The sequence below is a fragment of the Scyliorhinus canicula genome, chromosome 15 (genome assembly GCF_902713615.1).
Source record: "Scyliorhinus canicula chromosome 15, sScyCan1.1, whole genome shotgun sequence".
Classification (NCBI taxonomy): Eukaryota; Metazoa; Chordata; class Chondrichthyes; order Carcharhiniformes; family Scyliorhinidae; genus Scyliorhinus; species Scyliorhinus canicula.
The window spans coordinates 24,653,534-24,666,500 of NC_052160.1; the positions used below are offsets into that span (position 1 = coordinate 24,653,534).

Here is a 12,967-nt window from a genome sequence, read left to right on the forward strand (position 1 = left end):
TTGCATCTAAAACTGGTCCCAGAGGAGGAAGAGCTCCCCATCACTGATATTTAGATGCCTAGTAGTAATCCAGATCTGGCCAAAGACTCTCAAATGACAATTATGTGAACCCATTTACAGATTAGGAGGATGTGTGCGTGAATAAGCAGTTTAATGTTTTATTCAAAAGATGGCACCTCTCACAATACAGCACTTAATGTCAGCCTGGATTATGGGCTCCAGTCTCTGGAATGGTGATTTGAACCCACAACCTTCTGACTCAAGTGACCAAAACTACTACTCATTGAATCACAAATACACTTGCTAAGCCAGTTTAGACATCATAAGTGGCAACCATATTGTTGGAACTATAATTGTCTTGTATAGGACAGAAAGGGTATGGATAGCATGTTCACTTCCCTGAAGTGCATGAGTGAACAAGTTGGGTTAATTTTTCTAGTGACAGGCATCAAATTCCCATGTTAATTGAAATCAATTTCACAACATTTAATTTTACAGTGTAGCCAATCTAAATAACGCACTGGAGCTACTCGTCAAGTCGTCTTTGGCAAGACCTCCTGAACTCATGGCTTCCACAACATAGAAGGATAAAGGGCAGTAGGCACATGAGAACATGAGCACTGTAAGATTTGGAAAAATATTGTCGTTCCTTCATCGACGATAGGTCAAATTTCTGGAACTCCCACCCAAACAGCACCGTATGTGAATCTACACCACATGGAGTGCAGCAGTTTAAGGCAACAGCTAACCACCACATTTTCAAAGGGAACAAAGGATCAGCAATAAAGGCCTACCGTACATTGGTGTCCACATTTCATAAATGAATGAAAAGATCTTACTTTACAACTGTTCAAAATGTTAAAATCAGATACATTATGTAGCAGTAGAGCAATATTTAACCCTTCGAGTCTGTTCCGCTATTCAATGAAATCATGGCTGAGGACTTTCGGTTGCGGCTATGCAGAGCTAAGTCGTACGTTTGGCAGCTCCCGCTAGGAACGGACTTTTGGGCTCTTTTCAGGGCCCACAACGGCATTTTTACGACATTTCCCAGTGTGGGAAGGAGACTGCAACATTCCCCCGACATTGTATGGCTTGGATCAGGAGCGGGGGGACTAAAAAAGTGGTGGTGAAGCCAAAGAAAGTGCGAGGGAAGAAAAGCAAGATGGCCAGGCAGCGTGGATGCAGTGGGCGGAGGAGCAACAGGAGGGCCTCCAGCGCTGCTTTAGGGAGCTTAAAGCGGACCTGCTGGAGCTGATGAAGGCTTCTATTGACAAGCTGTTGGAGACCCAGGCGGCCCAGGGGATGGCGATCCGTGAGGTCCGGTAAAAGATCTCAGATAACGAGGATGAGATCTTGGGCCCAGCGGTAAAGGTGGAGGCGCGCACGAGGCACTCCACAAGAAATGGCAGGAACGGTTCGAGGAGATGGAGAATCGATCGAGGAGGAAGAATTTGCAGATCCTGGGCTTCCCGGAGGGACTGGAGGGGTCGGACGTGGGGGCCTATGTGGTCACCATGTTAAACTCTCTGATGGGAGCGGGGTCCTTCCAAGGCCCCTGAAGCTGGAAGGGGCCCATAGAGTGCTGGCGAGGAGGCCCAAGGTTAACGAGCCGCCGCGGGCGGTGCTGGTGCGGTTTCATTGATTCGTCAACCGGGAGTGTGTGCTCAGATGGGCCAAGAAAGAGAGGAGCAGCAGGTGGGAGAACGCGGAGGTTCGCATTTATCAGGACTGGAGCGCGGAGGTGGCGAAGAAGCTGTGCTGCACAGGAAGGGGGTGAAGTTTGGCATGCTGCAGCCGGCGCGTCTGTGGGTCACCTACAAGGACCGGCACCATTACTTTGAGTCCCCGGAGGAGGCGTGGGCCTTTGTTCAGGCCGAGAAGCTGGACACAAACTGAGAGTTGGGTCGAGGGGTCGTGGGTGGGGATGATTGGGATTGCCGTGGTTGTGTTACATTTTGAGGGGGGGGTTCTCTGTTCTTGTTTATTTTTGATTCGGGGTGGGCGGTTAAGGAGGGTTGGGCACTGATTTGGTTGGGTCTGTCGGGTGGGCTCTTGGAGGGGGGCAAGTAAGCAGAATGGGGGGTGGATGGCCGGAAGGGGGGATGGGGCCCCGCGGGGGTGAGTGAGGCCCGAGCCGGGGGTGAGGGGACTAGGCCTGTAAAAGGAGCTGCGCCAGAGGAGGCGGGGTCGGCCAGGTGGAAAGCGCAGGCTTTTTCCCGCGCTGAAGGCTGAAGTGGGTGGGGCCGGGGCCGGGAAGCACGGGCTTTTTCCCGCGCTCGGGATGGATGGGGGAGGAGGAGAGCCTGCTGGTGGGTAATGGAGGGTGGGGGGGTCCCACAATGGGAGGAGTCGAAGGAGAGGCGGGAGTGGCCGCGGTCAGGAGTCAGCTGACTTACGGGAGTGCAATGGGGGGGAGCAACGCAGCTAGGAGGGGTCCTAGCCGGGGGGGGGGGGGGGGGGGGGGGGGGGGGGGGGGCTGCTGCTGGTATGGTCAAGGGGGAGCTGGAGTGAGTAGAGGGGGTCGGGACGGGGGTGGGCGCATGGCTGGCCGAGGAGGGGTTATGGCTAGTCGGTGGGGGAGGGGGGCGGGCAGCCCCCTGATCCGGCTGATAACCTGGAACGCAAGTGGACTGAATGGGCCGATTAAATGGGCCCGGGTGTTCGCGCACCTGAAGGCGGATGTGGTAATGCTCCAGGAGACACACCTGAAGGTGGCGGACCAGGTAAGATTGAGGAAGGGGTGGGTAGGCCAGGTGTTCCATTCAGGGCTGGATGCCAAAAGTCGGGGGGTGGCGATCTTGGTGGGAAAGAGGGTGTCGTTCGAGGCGTCGAGCATTGTGACAGACAATGGCGGTAGGTACGTAATGGTGAGTGGTAAGCTGCTGGTCAACGTGTACGCCCCGAACTGGGACGATGCGGGCTTTATGCGGCGTATGTTGGGTCGGATCCCGGACTTGGAAGTGGAGGGCCTAATAATGGGGGGGATTTTAACACGGTGTTGGATCCGGCACTGGATCGCTCCAGGTCTAGGACGGGTAGGAGACCGGCGGCAGCTAAAGTGCTGAGGGGATTCATGGACCAGATGGGAGGGGTGGACCCTTGGAGATTTGCAAGGCCGGGGCTAGGGAATTTTCATTCTTCTCGCACGTTCATAAGGCCTATTCCCGGATCAACTTTTTTGTCATGAGTAGGACGCTGATTGCGAGAGTAGAGGATACAGAGTACTCAGCGATAGCCATTTCGGATCACGCCCCGCATTGGGTAGACTTAGAGCTGGGGGAGGAGAGGGACCAGCGCCTGTTGTGGCGCTTGGAGGTGGGGCTGTTGGCGGATGAGGAGGTGAGCGAGCGGGTCCAAGGAAGCATAGAATGATACCTGGAGGCCAACGATAACGGGGAGGTTCGAGTGGGGACGGTCTGGGAGGCGGTGGTTAGGGGAGAGCTGATCTCCATTAGGGCCCACAAGGAGAAGAGAGAACAGAGGGAGAGGGAGAGGCTGGTGGGGGAGATGGTGAGGGTAGACAGGAGATACGCGGAGGTGCTGGAGGAGGGATTGTTGAGGGAGAGGCGCAGCCTCCAGGACTAGTTCGACCTGTTGACCACCAGGAAGGTGGAGGCGCAGTGGAGGAAGGCCCAGGGGGCGATTTATGAATACGGGGAAAAGGCAAGCCGGATGCTGGTGCATCAGCTTTGGAAGCGGGACACAGCTAGGGAGGTCGGGGGAGTTAAGGATAGGGGACGGAATGTGGTGCAGAGTGGGGTTGGCATCAATGGGTCTTCAGAGACTTTTATGAGGAACTGTATCGGTCCGAGCCCCCGGTGGAGGAGGGAGGGATGGGCCGCTTTCTGGACCAACTGAGGTTCCGAGGGTGGAGGAGGGACTGGTGGTGGGATTAGGGGCCCCTATTGCGCTGGAGAAGCTGGTCAAAGGGATAGGGAGCATGCAGGCGGGGAAGGCGCCAGGGCCGGACGGTTTCCCAGTCGAGTTTTACAAAGAATATGTGGACCTGTTGGGCCCGTTGCTGGTTAGGACCTTCAATGAGGCAAGGGAGGGTGGGGTTTGCCCCCGACGATGTCCCGGGCACTGATCTCCTTGATCTTGAAGCGGGACAAAGATCCCCTGCAGTGTGGGTCATACAGGCCAATCTCGCTGTTAAATGTAGATGCCAAGGTGCGGGCGAAAGTCTTAGTCATGAGAATTGAGGATTGTGCGCTGCAGGTCATCCATGAGGACCAGACGGGGTTCGTGAAGGGGAGGCAGTTGAACGCGAATGTGCAGAGGCTCCTGAACGTTATTATGATGCCGGCGAGGGAGGGGGAGGCTGAAATAGTGGCGGCGATGGACGCTGAGAAGGCCTTCGATAGGGTAGAGTGGGGTACTTGTGGGAGGTGCTGAAGAGGTTCGGGTTTGGGGAGGGGTTCGTCAGGTGGGTTAGGCTGTTGTACGAGACCCCGATGGCGAGTGTGGCCACAAACAAGAGGAGGTCTGAGTACTTCCGGCTGCATCGAGGGACGAGGCAGGGGTGTCCCTTGTCCCCCCTGCTCTTTGCATTGGCGATTGAACCCCTGGCTATGGCACTGACGGAGTCGAGGAAATGGAGTGGGCTGGTGCGGGGTGGGGAGGAACATAAGGTGTAGCACTATGCAGACGACTTGCTGCTATAAGTGGCGGTTCCGGTGGAGGGGATGCCGGAGGTAATGAGGATCCTCAGGGAGTTTGGGGATTTCTCACGGTACAAGCTCAACATGGGGAAGAGCGAGCTGTTCGTGGTTCACCCAGGGACCAGGAGAGGGGGATTGGCGAGCTCCCACTAAAAAGGGTGGAGAGGAGCTTCAGATACTTGGGGGTCCAGATGGCCAGGAGCTGGAGGACCCTGCATAGACTTAATTTCACGAGGTTGGTGGAGCAGATGGAGGAGGAGTTTAAGAGGTGGGATGCGTTGCCGCTGTCCCTGGCGGGTAGGGTGCAGTCAGTCAAGATGACGTGCTCCCAAGGTTTTTGTTCCTGTTCCAGTGCCTCCCCATTCTTATCCCAAAGGCCTTCTTTGGGCGGGTCAACAGGAGCATTATGGGGTTTGTGTGGGCGCGAGGGACCCAGAGAGTGAGAAGGGTGTTCCTGGAGCGGAGCAGGGATTGGGGCCGGGGGGGGGCTGGCGCTGCCCAACCTCTGTGGGTACTACTGGGCCGCTAATGCGGCGATGGTGCGCAAGTGGGTGATGGAGGGGGCGGCATGGAAGAGGCTGGAGATGGCGTCTTGTGGGAGTACAAGTCTGGAGGCGCTGGCAACGGCGCCGCTGCCTCCAACGAGGTATACCACGAGCCCGGTGTGGCGGCTACCCTCAAAATTTGGGGGCAATGGAGGCGGCACGGGGTTGGGGGCCTCGGTTTGGAACCACTGGTTTGTCCCGGGGTGAATGGATGGAGGGTTTGCGGGGTGGCACAGGACAGGGATAAGAAGGCTGGGGGACCTGTTTGTAGATGAGAAGTTCGCGAGCCTGGGCGAGCTGGAGGAGAAGTACGGGCTCCCCCCAGGAAACACCTTTAGGTATCTACAGGTAAGGGCGTTTGCAGGTGGCAAGTGTTGGAATTCCCACTGCTGCCGCCATGCACGGTACAGGACAGGGTGCTCTCGGGGATATGGGTTGGAGAGGGGAAGATTTCGGCAACATACCAGGTGATGCAGGAGGAGGAGGAGGCCTCAGTGGAGGAGCTGAAAGGTAAGCGGGAGGAGAAGTTGGGGGAGGGGATCGAGGAGGGGACATGGGCAGAGGCCCTCAGGAGGGTGAACTCTTCCTCTTCGTGCGTGAGGCTCAGCCTCCTACAGTTTAAGGTGCTGCGTAGGGCACACATGACTGGGACCAGGATGAGTCGGTTTTTTGGGGGTGAGGATAGGCGTGTTAGGTGCTCAGGGAGCCCAGCAAATCATACCCATATGTTCTGGGCATGCCCAGCGCTGGGGGATCTGAGGGGGTGTACATATTTGCTATGTTTGCTGTGTGTTTTGACGGGTGTTAATTTATTATGTATGTGCAGCTGGGAGGGGGGGGGTACTGGGGTGTTTTGTTTTGTATTTAATTCTATGGGGTTCTTTTTCAATTCTGTTGTTGATATTTTGTGAAAACTTTAATATAAATTTTTTTTTTTTTAATGAAATCATGGCTGATTTAACTCCATATGTTAACTATTGATCATCACTCACCTGTAGAGCTTTACAGGAATTTCAGTGGGATGAATTCCATAATCTTCACAAATAGTCTCACTAGGGCTCAGTTGAACAAAAGAGACAAGATTCTGTAACTGGAAATCACAAAATTAATATACTACATAGAATATCATGCTGCTCTGAAAGCACAATGGAATTACCCATTTTTCTGGATTTTCTCCGCAGCCCTGAAAATTGTTTTCTCTTCAATTATTAATTCAATGTGCTTTTGAAAGTTGTTACTAAATATGCCTTCACTACCCTTTTAAGTAGAGCATCCCTCGTTTCTCTATTTCAATACGAGTTATACTGCAATGTTTAACATGTACATACAATCACATGGGCAGCAACATTAAACTTTCGCGGTAACGGTTGTGTTTTTGCAAGCTCCGCTCTGCTCATCATTTAATTCTAGTGCACATTTCATATTTGCATTTTCTTGATGTACATGGTCGCGAGAGGTGTTTGGCCGGTGTTTTCTACCTGAAAAGAGTAAAGATAAAATGCTTAATCCTGGTTTGTTTGTGGTGGCTGGAGTGGGTTGAGATGGGTACAGCTTTCAGTGGTGCAGTTGCTAATGAGGCGGCTCCCGGGTCCACAGCCTCAGACTGAAGGGACGATCCTTTAAAACGGAGATGAGGAGGAATTCCTTCAGCCAGAAGGTGGTGAATTTGTGGAACTCTTTGCTGCAGAGGTCTGTGGAGGCCAAATCACTGAGTGTCTTCAAGACAGAGATAGATAGGTTATTGATTAATAAGGGGATCAGGGATTATGGGAGAACACAGGAGAATGGGGATGAGAACCATATCAGCCATGATGGAATGGTGGAGTAGACACGATGGGCCAAATGGCATAATTCTCTCCTATGTCATATGGTTTCCCACCTTGGCACTAGGATTAAATGATGAGCAGAGCGGAGCTTGCAAAAACACAACCGTTACCGCGAAAGTTTAATGTTGCTGCCCATGTGATTGTATGTACATGTTAAACATTGCAGTACAACTCGTATTGAAATAGAGAAACGAGGGATGCTCTACTTAAAAGGGTAGTGAAGGTATATTTAGTGCTGTGTGCATCAACGGATGATGGCTGCTGGCGAAGATGTTGCTCTGGCTGAAAATCTTGGCTCTGCGGTACAGGGTTCAATTCTAAGAGTTGTGGGGTGCTTTTGTGGAAGCAATGGAGGCGCACAAGGAGGTTCTTGCAGTGGTGAGAGCCCTGGTGAGGGGCCGTGTCCATAGGGTCGGTTTCCTGCTTATTGTCCATCATGACGGATTCGGGAGTAAGAAGAGGTGCGGGAAGAATGCACCACTAGGCCCGGTCCTCAATGCGAGGTGGTGGAAAGCTCCCCAAGCAAGTTCGAGATTTGGCAACCATGTGTTGCCGATCTTGATTTGGATGAGGGGTTTATCGTATCAGATTTGATGGAGCACAATAAGGCTCAGGGCCAGTTTGGCCTGCCGACCACTGGTCATGTTTTGTTTTGTCCTGTTCCCGATGCTAGTCCTGAGGGTTTGAAGATGGTCGAGTTATCGCCCCCCCGCCCCCGAAAGAACCCCCTAAGAGGTAGGTTGGGACAGGTTTAAGATAATTGGCAAAAGAAGCAAGGGCGACGTGAGAAGAAGAAATCTTTTCACACAGCGAGTGGTTCGGATCCAGAATGTATTTCCTGAGTGTGATGAAGACAGAGTCAATTGAGGTTTACAAAAGGGATTTGGATCCTTATCTGAAAAAAGAAACATTTGCAAGCCTATAGGGAAAAGGCAGAGGATCGGCACTAGGTGAACTGCCCCTTCAGAGAACCAGCACTGACGCAATATGGCCTTGTTCTGTGCTATATCCATTCTATGATGAATGGCCAGTTACTCTGTTCCTTAGGGCTCTGGTTGAGAAACAGATGTTGGTCAGTACACTAGGAGAACTCCCTACTCTCTGAATAATGCCTTGGGATCCTTAAATTTCCACCTGAGCAGACACACATGACCTTGGCTTAAATGCCTCATATGTAGCTAGCACCAAGTGTCAGCCTAGATAGTGCTCACGTTGGTCAGTCTTTTAATAAGTAAGTTGTAAATTAATGCTATCCAGCAGGCAATTTGTTCAGTGTGTGCGAAGTGTACAATATATTCGGTGGGTATGAAAGCGCTTGGTGTTCAATTAATTTTTGTACTGCTTGTGGCTGCAGAACATGGCATTTCCCAGTTTCAGCACCAAGCTCTCCCAGCAAAGCTTCCCCAACATCCACATCCCTTTGTTGCACCTTTGTGGTATCTCTATTTTTTACACCATTGACACATAGATACAGCATGCATATGGCAAGGTAATACTACCTGCCCTGCCACATAGAAAATCCTTTCCTCCCAATCGTCCATCACATTATACAAATACATCAACCACAGAGAAGCTGACAACTTGGCCTGCTTTACACTGGAGCTAAAATTAGACTGCCTGCATATGGCAACAATGAGTGTGTGAAAGAAGCTAGAAGAGTGACAATCTCAGCTTGCAAACATGCTGAATATTTGCTGACTATGTTAACTCAGCTGTAATGAGAGGTCTGATAGGCCTAGGACAAGGAATCCTCCCAGCTTGCAGCTGATAATCAAGTAGCTGTTACAGTGGAATCTGCAATACCCCAAGTTCTCCCTCATGGAGGAGGCAGCATCAACATTATTGAAGTGGATACACAAGGTTCGAGCAGCTAAAGTTCTTTTGTACTGGGCAGCACGGTAGCATTGTGGATAGCACAATCGCTTCACAGCTCCAGGGTCCCAGGTTCGATTCCGGCTTGGGTCACTGTCTGTGCGGAGTCTGCACATCCTCCCCGTGTGTGCGTGGGTTTCCTCCGGGTGCTCCGGTTTCCTCCCACAGTCCAAAGATGTGCAGGTTAGGTGGATTGGACATGATAAATTGCCCTTAAGTGTCCAAAATTGCCCTTAGTGTTGGGTGGGGTTACTGGGTTATGGGGATAGGGTGGAGGTGTTAACCTTGGGTAGGGTGCTCTTTGCAGGAGCCAGTGCAGACTTGATGGGCCGAATGGCCTCCTTCTGCACTGTAAATTCTATGAAAAATATTTTACCTGCTTTGATCCGAATACTGTGCCGATGTTTTCCTTCAATGTGGTGGAACCATTAGTGCAAAACACAGGATTCCTCTTTCCTTGTCCAAGCTGATTTGTGCAATTTATCCGTGTACCTGTAGAAATTATGCAATATGCCTGCAGCACCTGTGCCATTTTACTGTATTCCTGTTTTAAACAAAATTAAAAGCAAGAGTGCAGCCTGAACATTAAACATTTTTTTTTCAAATGCAGGATGAATATTGCAATCAGGCTTGTTGGGAGAACTATGGGCCCAAATTTATATTATGAAAATGCACTGAAGATGAAGTTAGATAAACACACAAGGGGAAAAAGGATTAGAAGATTATTCTGAGATGAAGTTAAATGGGTGGAGGCTTGTGTGCAGCATAAACACCAGCTGAATGGTTTGTTTTGGTCTCATACATTCTATGTTAAAAACTGAAAGTGCTTGAAACTGAAATAAAAGTAAAAAGTGCAGGGAGATGCACAGTAAGTTTTCAGTATTTGTAAAAGAAAAGATGGGTTCTAGCAAAGAGTACACACCAAAATATTATTCCTTTTTAGGTGCTATATGTTTCCAGCTTTTATTGTTTTTGTGCCAATGTAGAAAACATTGTGCCAATGTAGAAATTCCAGCTACTACTGTTACTGGCAGTGAGTCAATGCAGAGCAGCATAGATAATAGAACTCCAGTTCCTGAGCCATCTCACCATCCTTATTGTATTCGAGACAGGTACCTACATTATTAGACCCAGAGAGCGATTGATTGAATTAAACGTACATGGTTTTTATGAAAAACTTAAAAAGACACAAACTCACCTTTTTAATATTGCGCTGAAACTCTTTGTGCCTGACTGGTAATGTACAAAACAACTGCTGAACACTAACTGTCATCCCTTGCTGTCGAGGATGTGGCACCTTTTCACGGATTCGCCCGTTATGGTCAAAAACCAGGCGGGTTCCAACCTTGGCGGTTTTGTGACATGTCACAACACTAAGGTTGCTGGTAAGAATGAAAGGACAACATTAAGAGCACATTCCCAGCACCTCCTGGTCCCATCCCTGCAGATTAAAATTAAAACAATGCAAGAGCAGTAGATTCAAATATGTATTTGTCAACAGCAGACTAGTTTACACACTGCTATTGTCTTATCACCGCATCATGCATTCTGAAAATACCCATTCTGCTCACTACCCAAACAAGATGTTTGTTAGCCTCCCATTAAAAAATAAAAAAGACTTGCAATTCTATAGTCTTTCGCATTTTAAACAAAATACTTTACAGCTAATGAAGTGATTTTGAAATGCTGTTATTGTTGTAACGTAGGAAATAAATTGAAGTCAGAGCCCTTGTCCTCATCTATAAATAGCCCCATGGACTTTCCCCTGTCCAAATCAACAACCCTCTACATTTCTTCTTGACTGTCCCACTTTTAACATTCTCTTTCAAATATTGTACGCGTATGATTCTGGCCTTCTGTGCTCTGAGGCAAAGCTTTCAGCTGCACTGGATCAGCTCTTTAAACTCTGCATCACCCTGTCCTTCTTTAAAATCCAGTTCATAACGCATTTCTTTGACACAGCTCACTCCTATTAACCCATCACTTCCTGTCTTGGTAACAATTATTCTTACCCTAGTTACAAAGACTGTTGGTACAATTCTTCTGTTAAAAGCAGTATGTACACACAGCTATTTACAAATAATCTTCGAAAGTGCAATGCCTACTGCACACTTGTGTCCAGTGCACGAGTGTGTTCCTCCCCATTATAATGGCGTGGCAGCACGGTAGCATTGTGGATAGCACAATTACTTCACAGCTCCAGAGTCCCAGGTTCGATTCCCGGCTTGGGTCACTGTCTGTGTGGAGTTTGTACATTCTCCCCATGTGTGCGTGGGTTTCCTCCGGGTGCTCCGGTTTTCTCCCACAGTCCAAAGATGTGCAGGTTAGGTGGATTGGCCATGCTAAATTTCCCTTAGTGTCCAAAATTTCCCTTAGTGTTTGGTGGGGTTACTGGGTTATGGGGATAGGGTGGGGGTGTGGACTTCCAAGAGCCGGTGCAGACTCGAGGGGCCGAATGGCCTCCTTCTGCACTGTAAATTCTATGATCCTGATTATATGGATTGGAGGAGCTCATAAAACTCCTCCTCCAAACAGGACTAACCTGTCCAATGGTTGGTATAAAGATGGTTGGAAGCAAAGAAGAAGTATTTACTTCAGAGCCTATCAATGTTAATCATTCAGCCTTCAACTACTTCACACAATTCTCCAAGGAAAGAATGTGAAAATACAAAAACAGTACTGCCAACTGCAGATTACATGTACATTGCAAATTAACTGTTGATATTGAAGGTGTTGTCATAATACCTCAGCGCACATAAGGAACTCAAAGCTTCCCCTCTAAATCCAAACGTCTCCACATGTAAGAGGTCGGAGAAATCTTGCAACTTGGAAGTGTAATGCTTCAGAGCTTTCAAATGAATAAACATAAATTTGTGACATGCAAAAACACTTATTTGTTAACACAAATGTGACTAAAGTAACTTCTAATTCAGGTTCACAATTAAATTCTGAACAAATTTCACACTTTACCAACAAATCTGTAGCAACTATTAAAGCTCTCAATTTTACATAAATCATCCCAGCCTTGGACTTATATTTAAGATTTTAAGCAAGTAGGTTGTTGTTAGCTTTTTCATTCAGGGTCAGTATGAAGTTCTCTCAGTTCATGAACAATATTAGACACAAACTAAAGCTTCACAAACCAAAGAAAAGCACACCAGTCGACTTTTAAACCTAATATTCAAATTATTCAGTGTCAAACTTTGGGCAATTTGCTTACTTAGACCAGCCTTCAGATTGCCCATACTCTCATTATTGAGGTTCCTTCCAGCCAGCAGTTGCAAGACTTTCAAAACAAGTCTAGGCTGACTTCAAACCCAAGTCAAAGTGTGGAAAGGTCAGTTTGATATCCTACAGTAACAAACATGTGCTTTATTATTTAGTACAGGATTGCATCACTAATTCCTACACGTGTATGCCTGCAGAATTCACTACGTTTTTTAAGACGTTACCACAAATGAAAGGGCAGCACGGTAGCATGGTGGTTAGCATAAATGCTTCACAGCTCCAGGGTCCCAGGTTCGATTACCGGCTGGGTCACTGTCTGTGCGGAGTCTGCACATCCTCCCCGTGTGTGCGTGGGTTTCCTCCGGGTGCTCCGGTTTCCTCCCACAGTCCAAAGATGTGCGGGTTAGGTGGATTGGCCATGTTAAATTGCCCGTAGTGTCCTAAAAAAAAGTAAGGTTAAGGGGGGGTTGTTGGGGTTACGGGTATAGGGTGGATACGTGGGTTTGAGTAGGGTGATCATTGCTCGGCACAACATCGTGGGCCGAAGGGCCTGTTCTGTGCTGTACTGTTCTAAAGGTACTAATCTATACACACATATACATTGAAATACTTGTGTTGAATGTACACTTCTTGTCCTCAAAACTGGCTTCCTGTTGTCACTGTAATATCCAGCACAGGGCCTATGTATCTTAATTCCATCCAGCGGTTTCGGGGGCAGGGGCAGAGAGGAGGAGGAGGAGAGCTTTTGCTGCAACCAACTAACTGAAACACTAATTGGGCTGGAATTTGAACTCCAGTGTCAATTCAATTTCATGGAGGCCAGGGGTTTATC

At 49.1% G+C, this 12,967-nt stretch overlaps 1 protein-coding gene across 4 annotated transcripts in view; it reads right to left on the reverse strand.

Annotated features, from left to right (window-relative positions):
- Positions 1 to 12,967, reverse strand: part of pms2 (PMS1 homolog 2, mismatch repair system component) — a 37,123-nt gene that overhangs the window by 19,103 nt on the left and 5,053 nt on the right. For 3 of the 4 annotated variants that reach the window (XM_038819907.1, XM_038819906.1, XM_038819908.1), the window contains 4 exons: positions 11,653 to 11,755; positions 10,106 to 10,289; positions 9,284 to 9,451; positions 6,202 to 6,299 (listed from right to left, as the gene is read on the reverse strand). In XM_038819907.1, coding sequence (XP_038675835.1) covers positions 6,202 to 6,299; positions 9,284 to 9,451; positions 10,106 to 10,289; positions 11,653 to 11,755 — 553 coding nt within the window. The remainder of the gene's footprint in view (positions 1 to 6,201; positions 6,300 to 9,283; positions 9,452 to 10,105; positions 10,290 to 11,652; positions 11,756 to 12,967) is intronic. The other variant, XM_038819909.1, reaches the window with a different exon arrangement.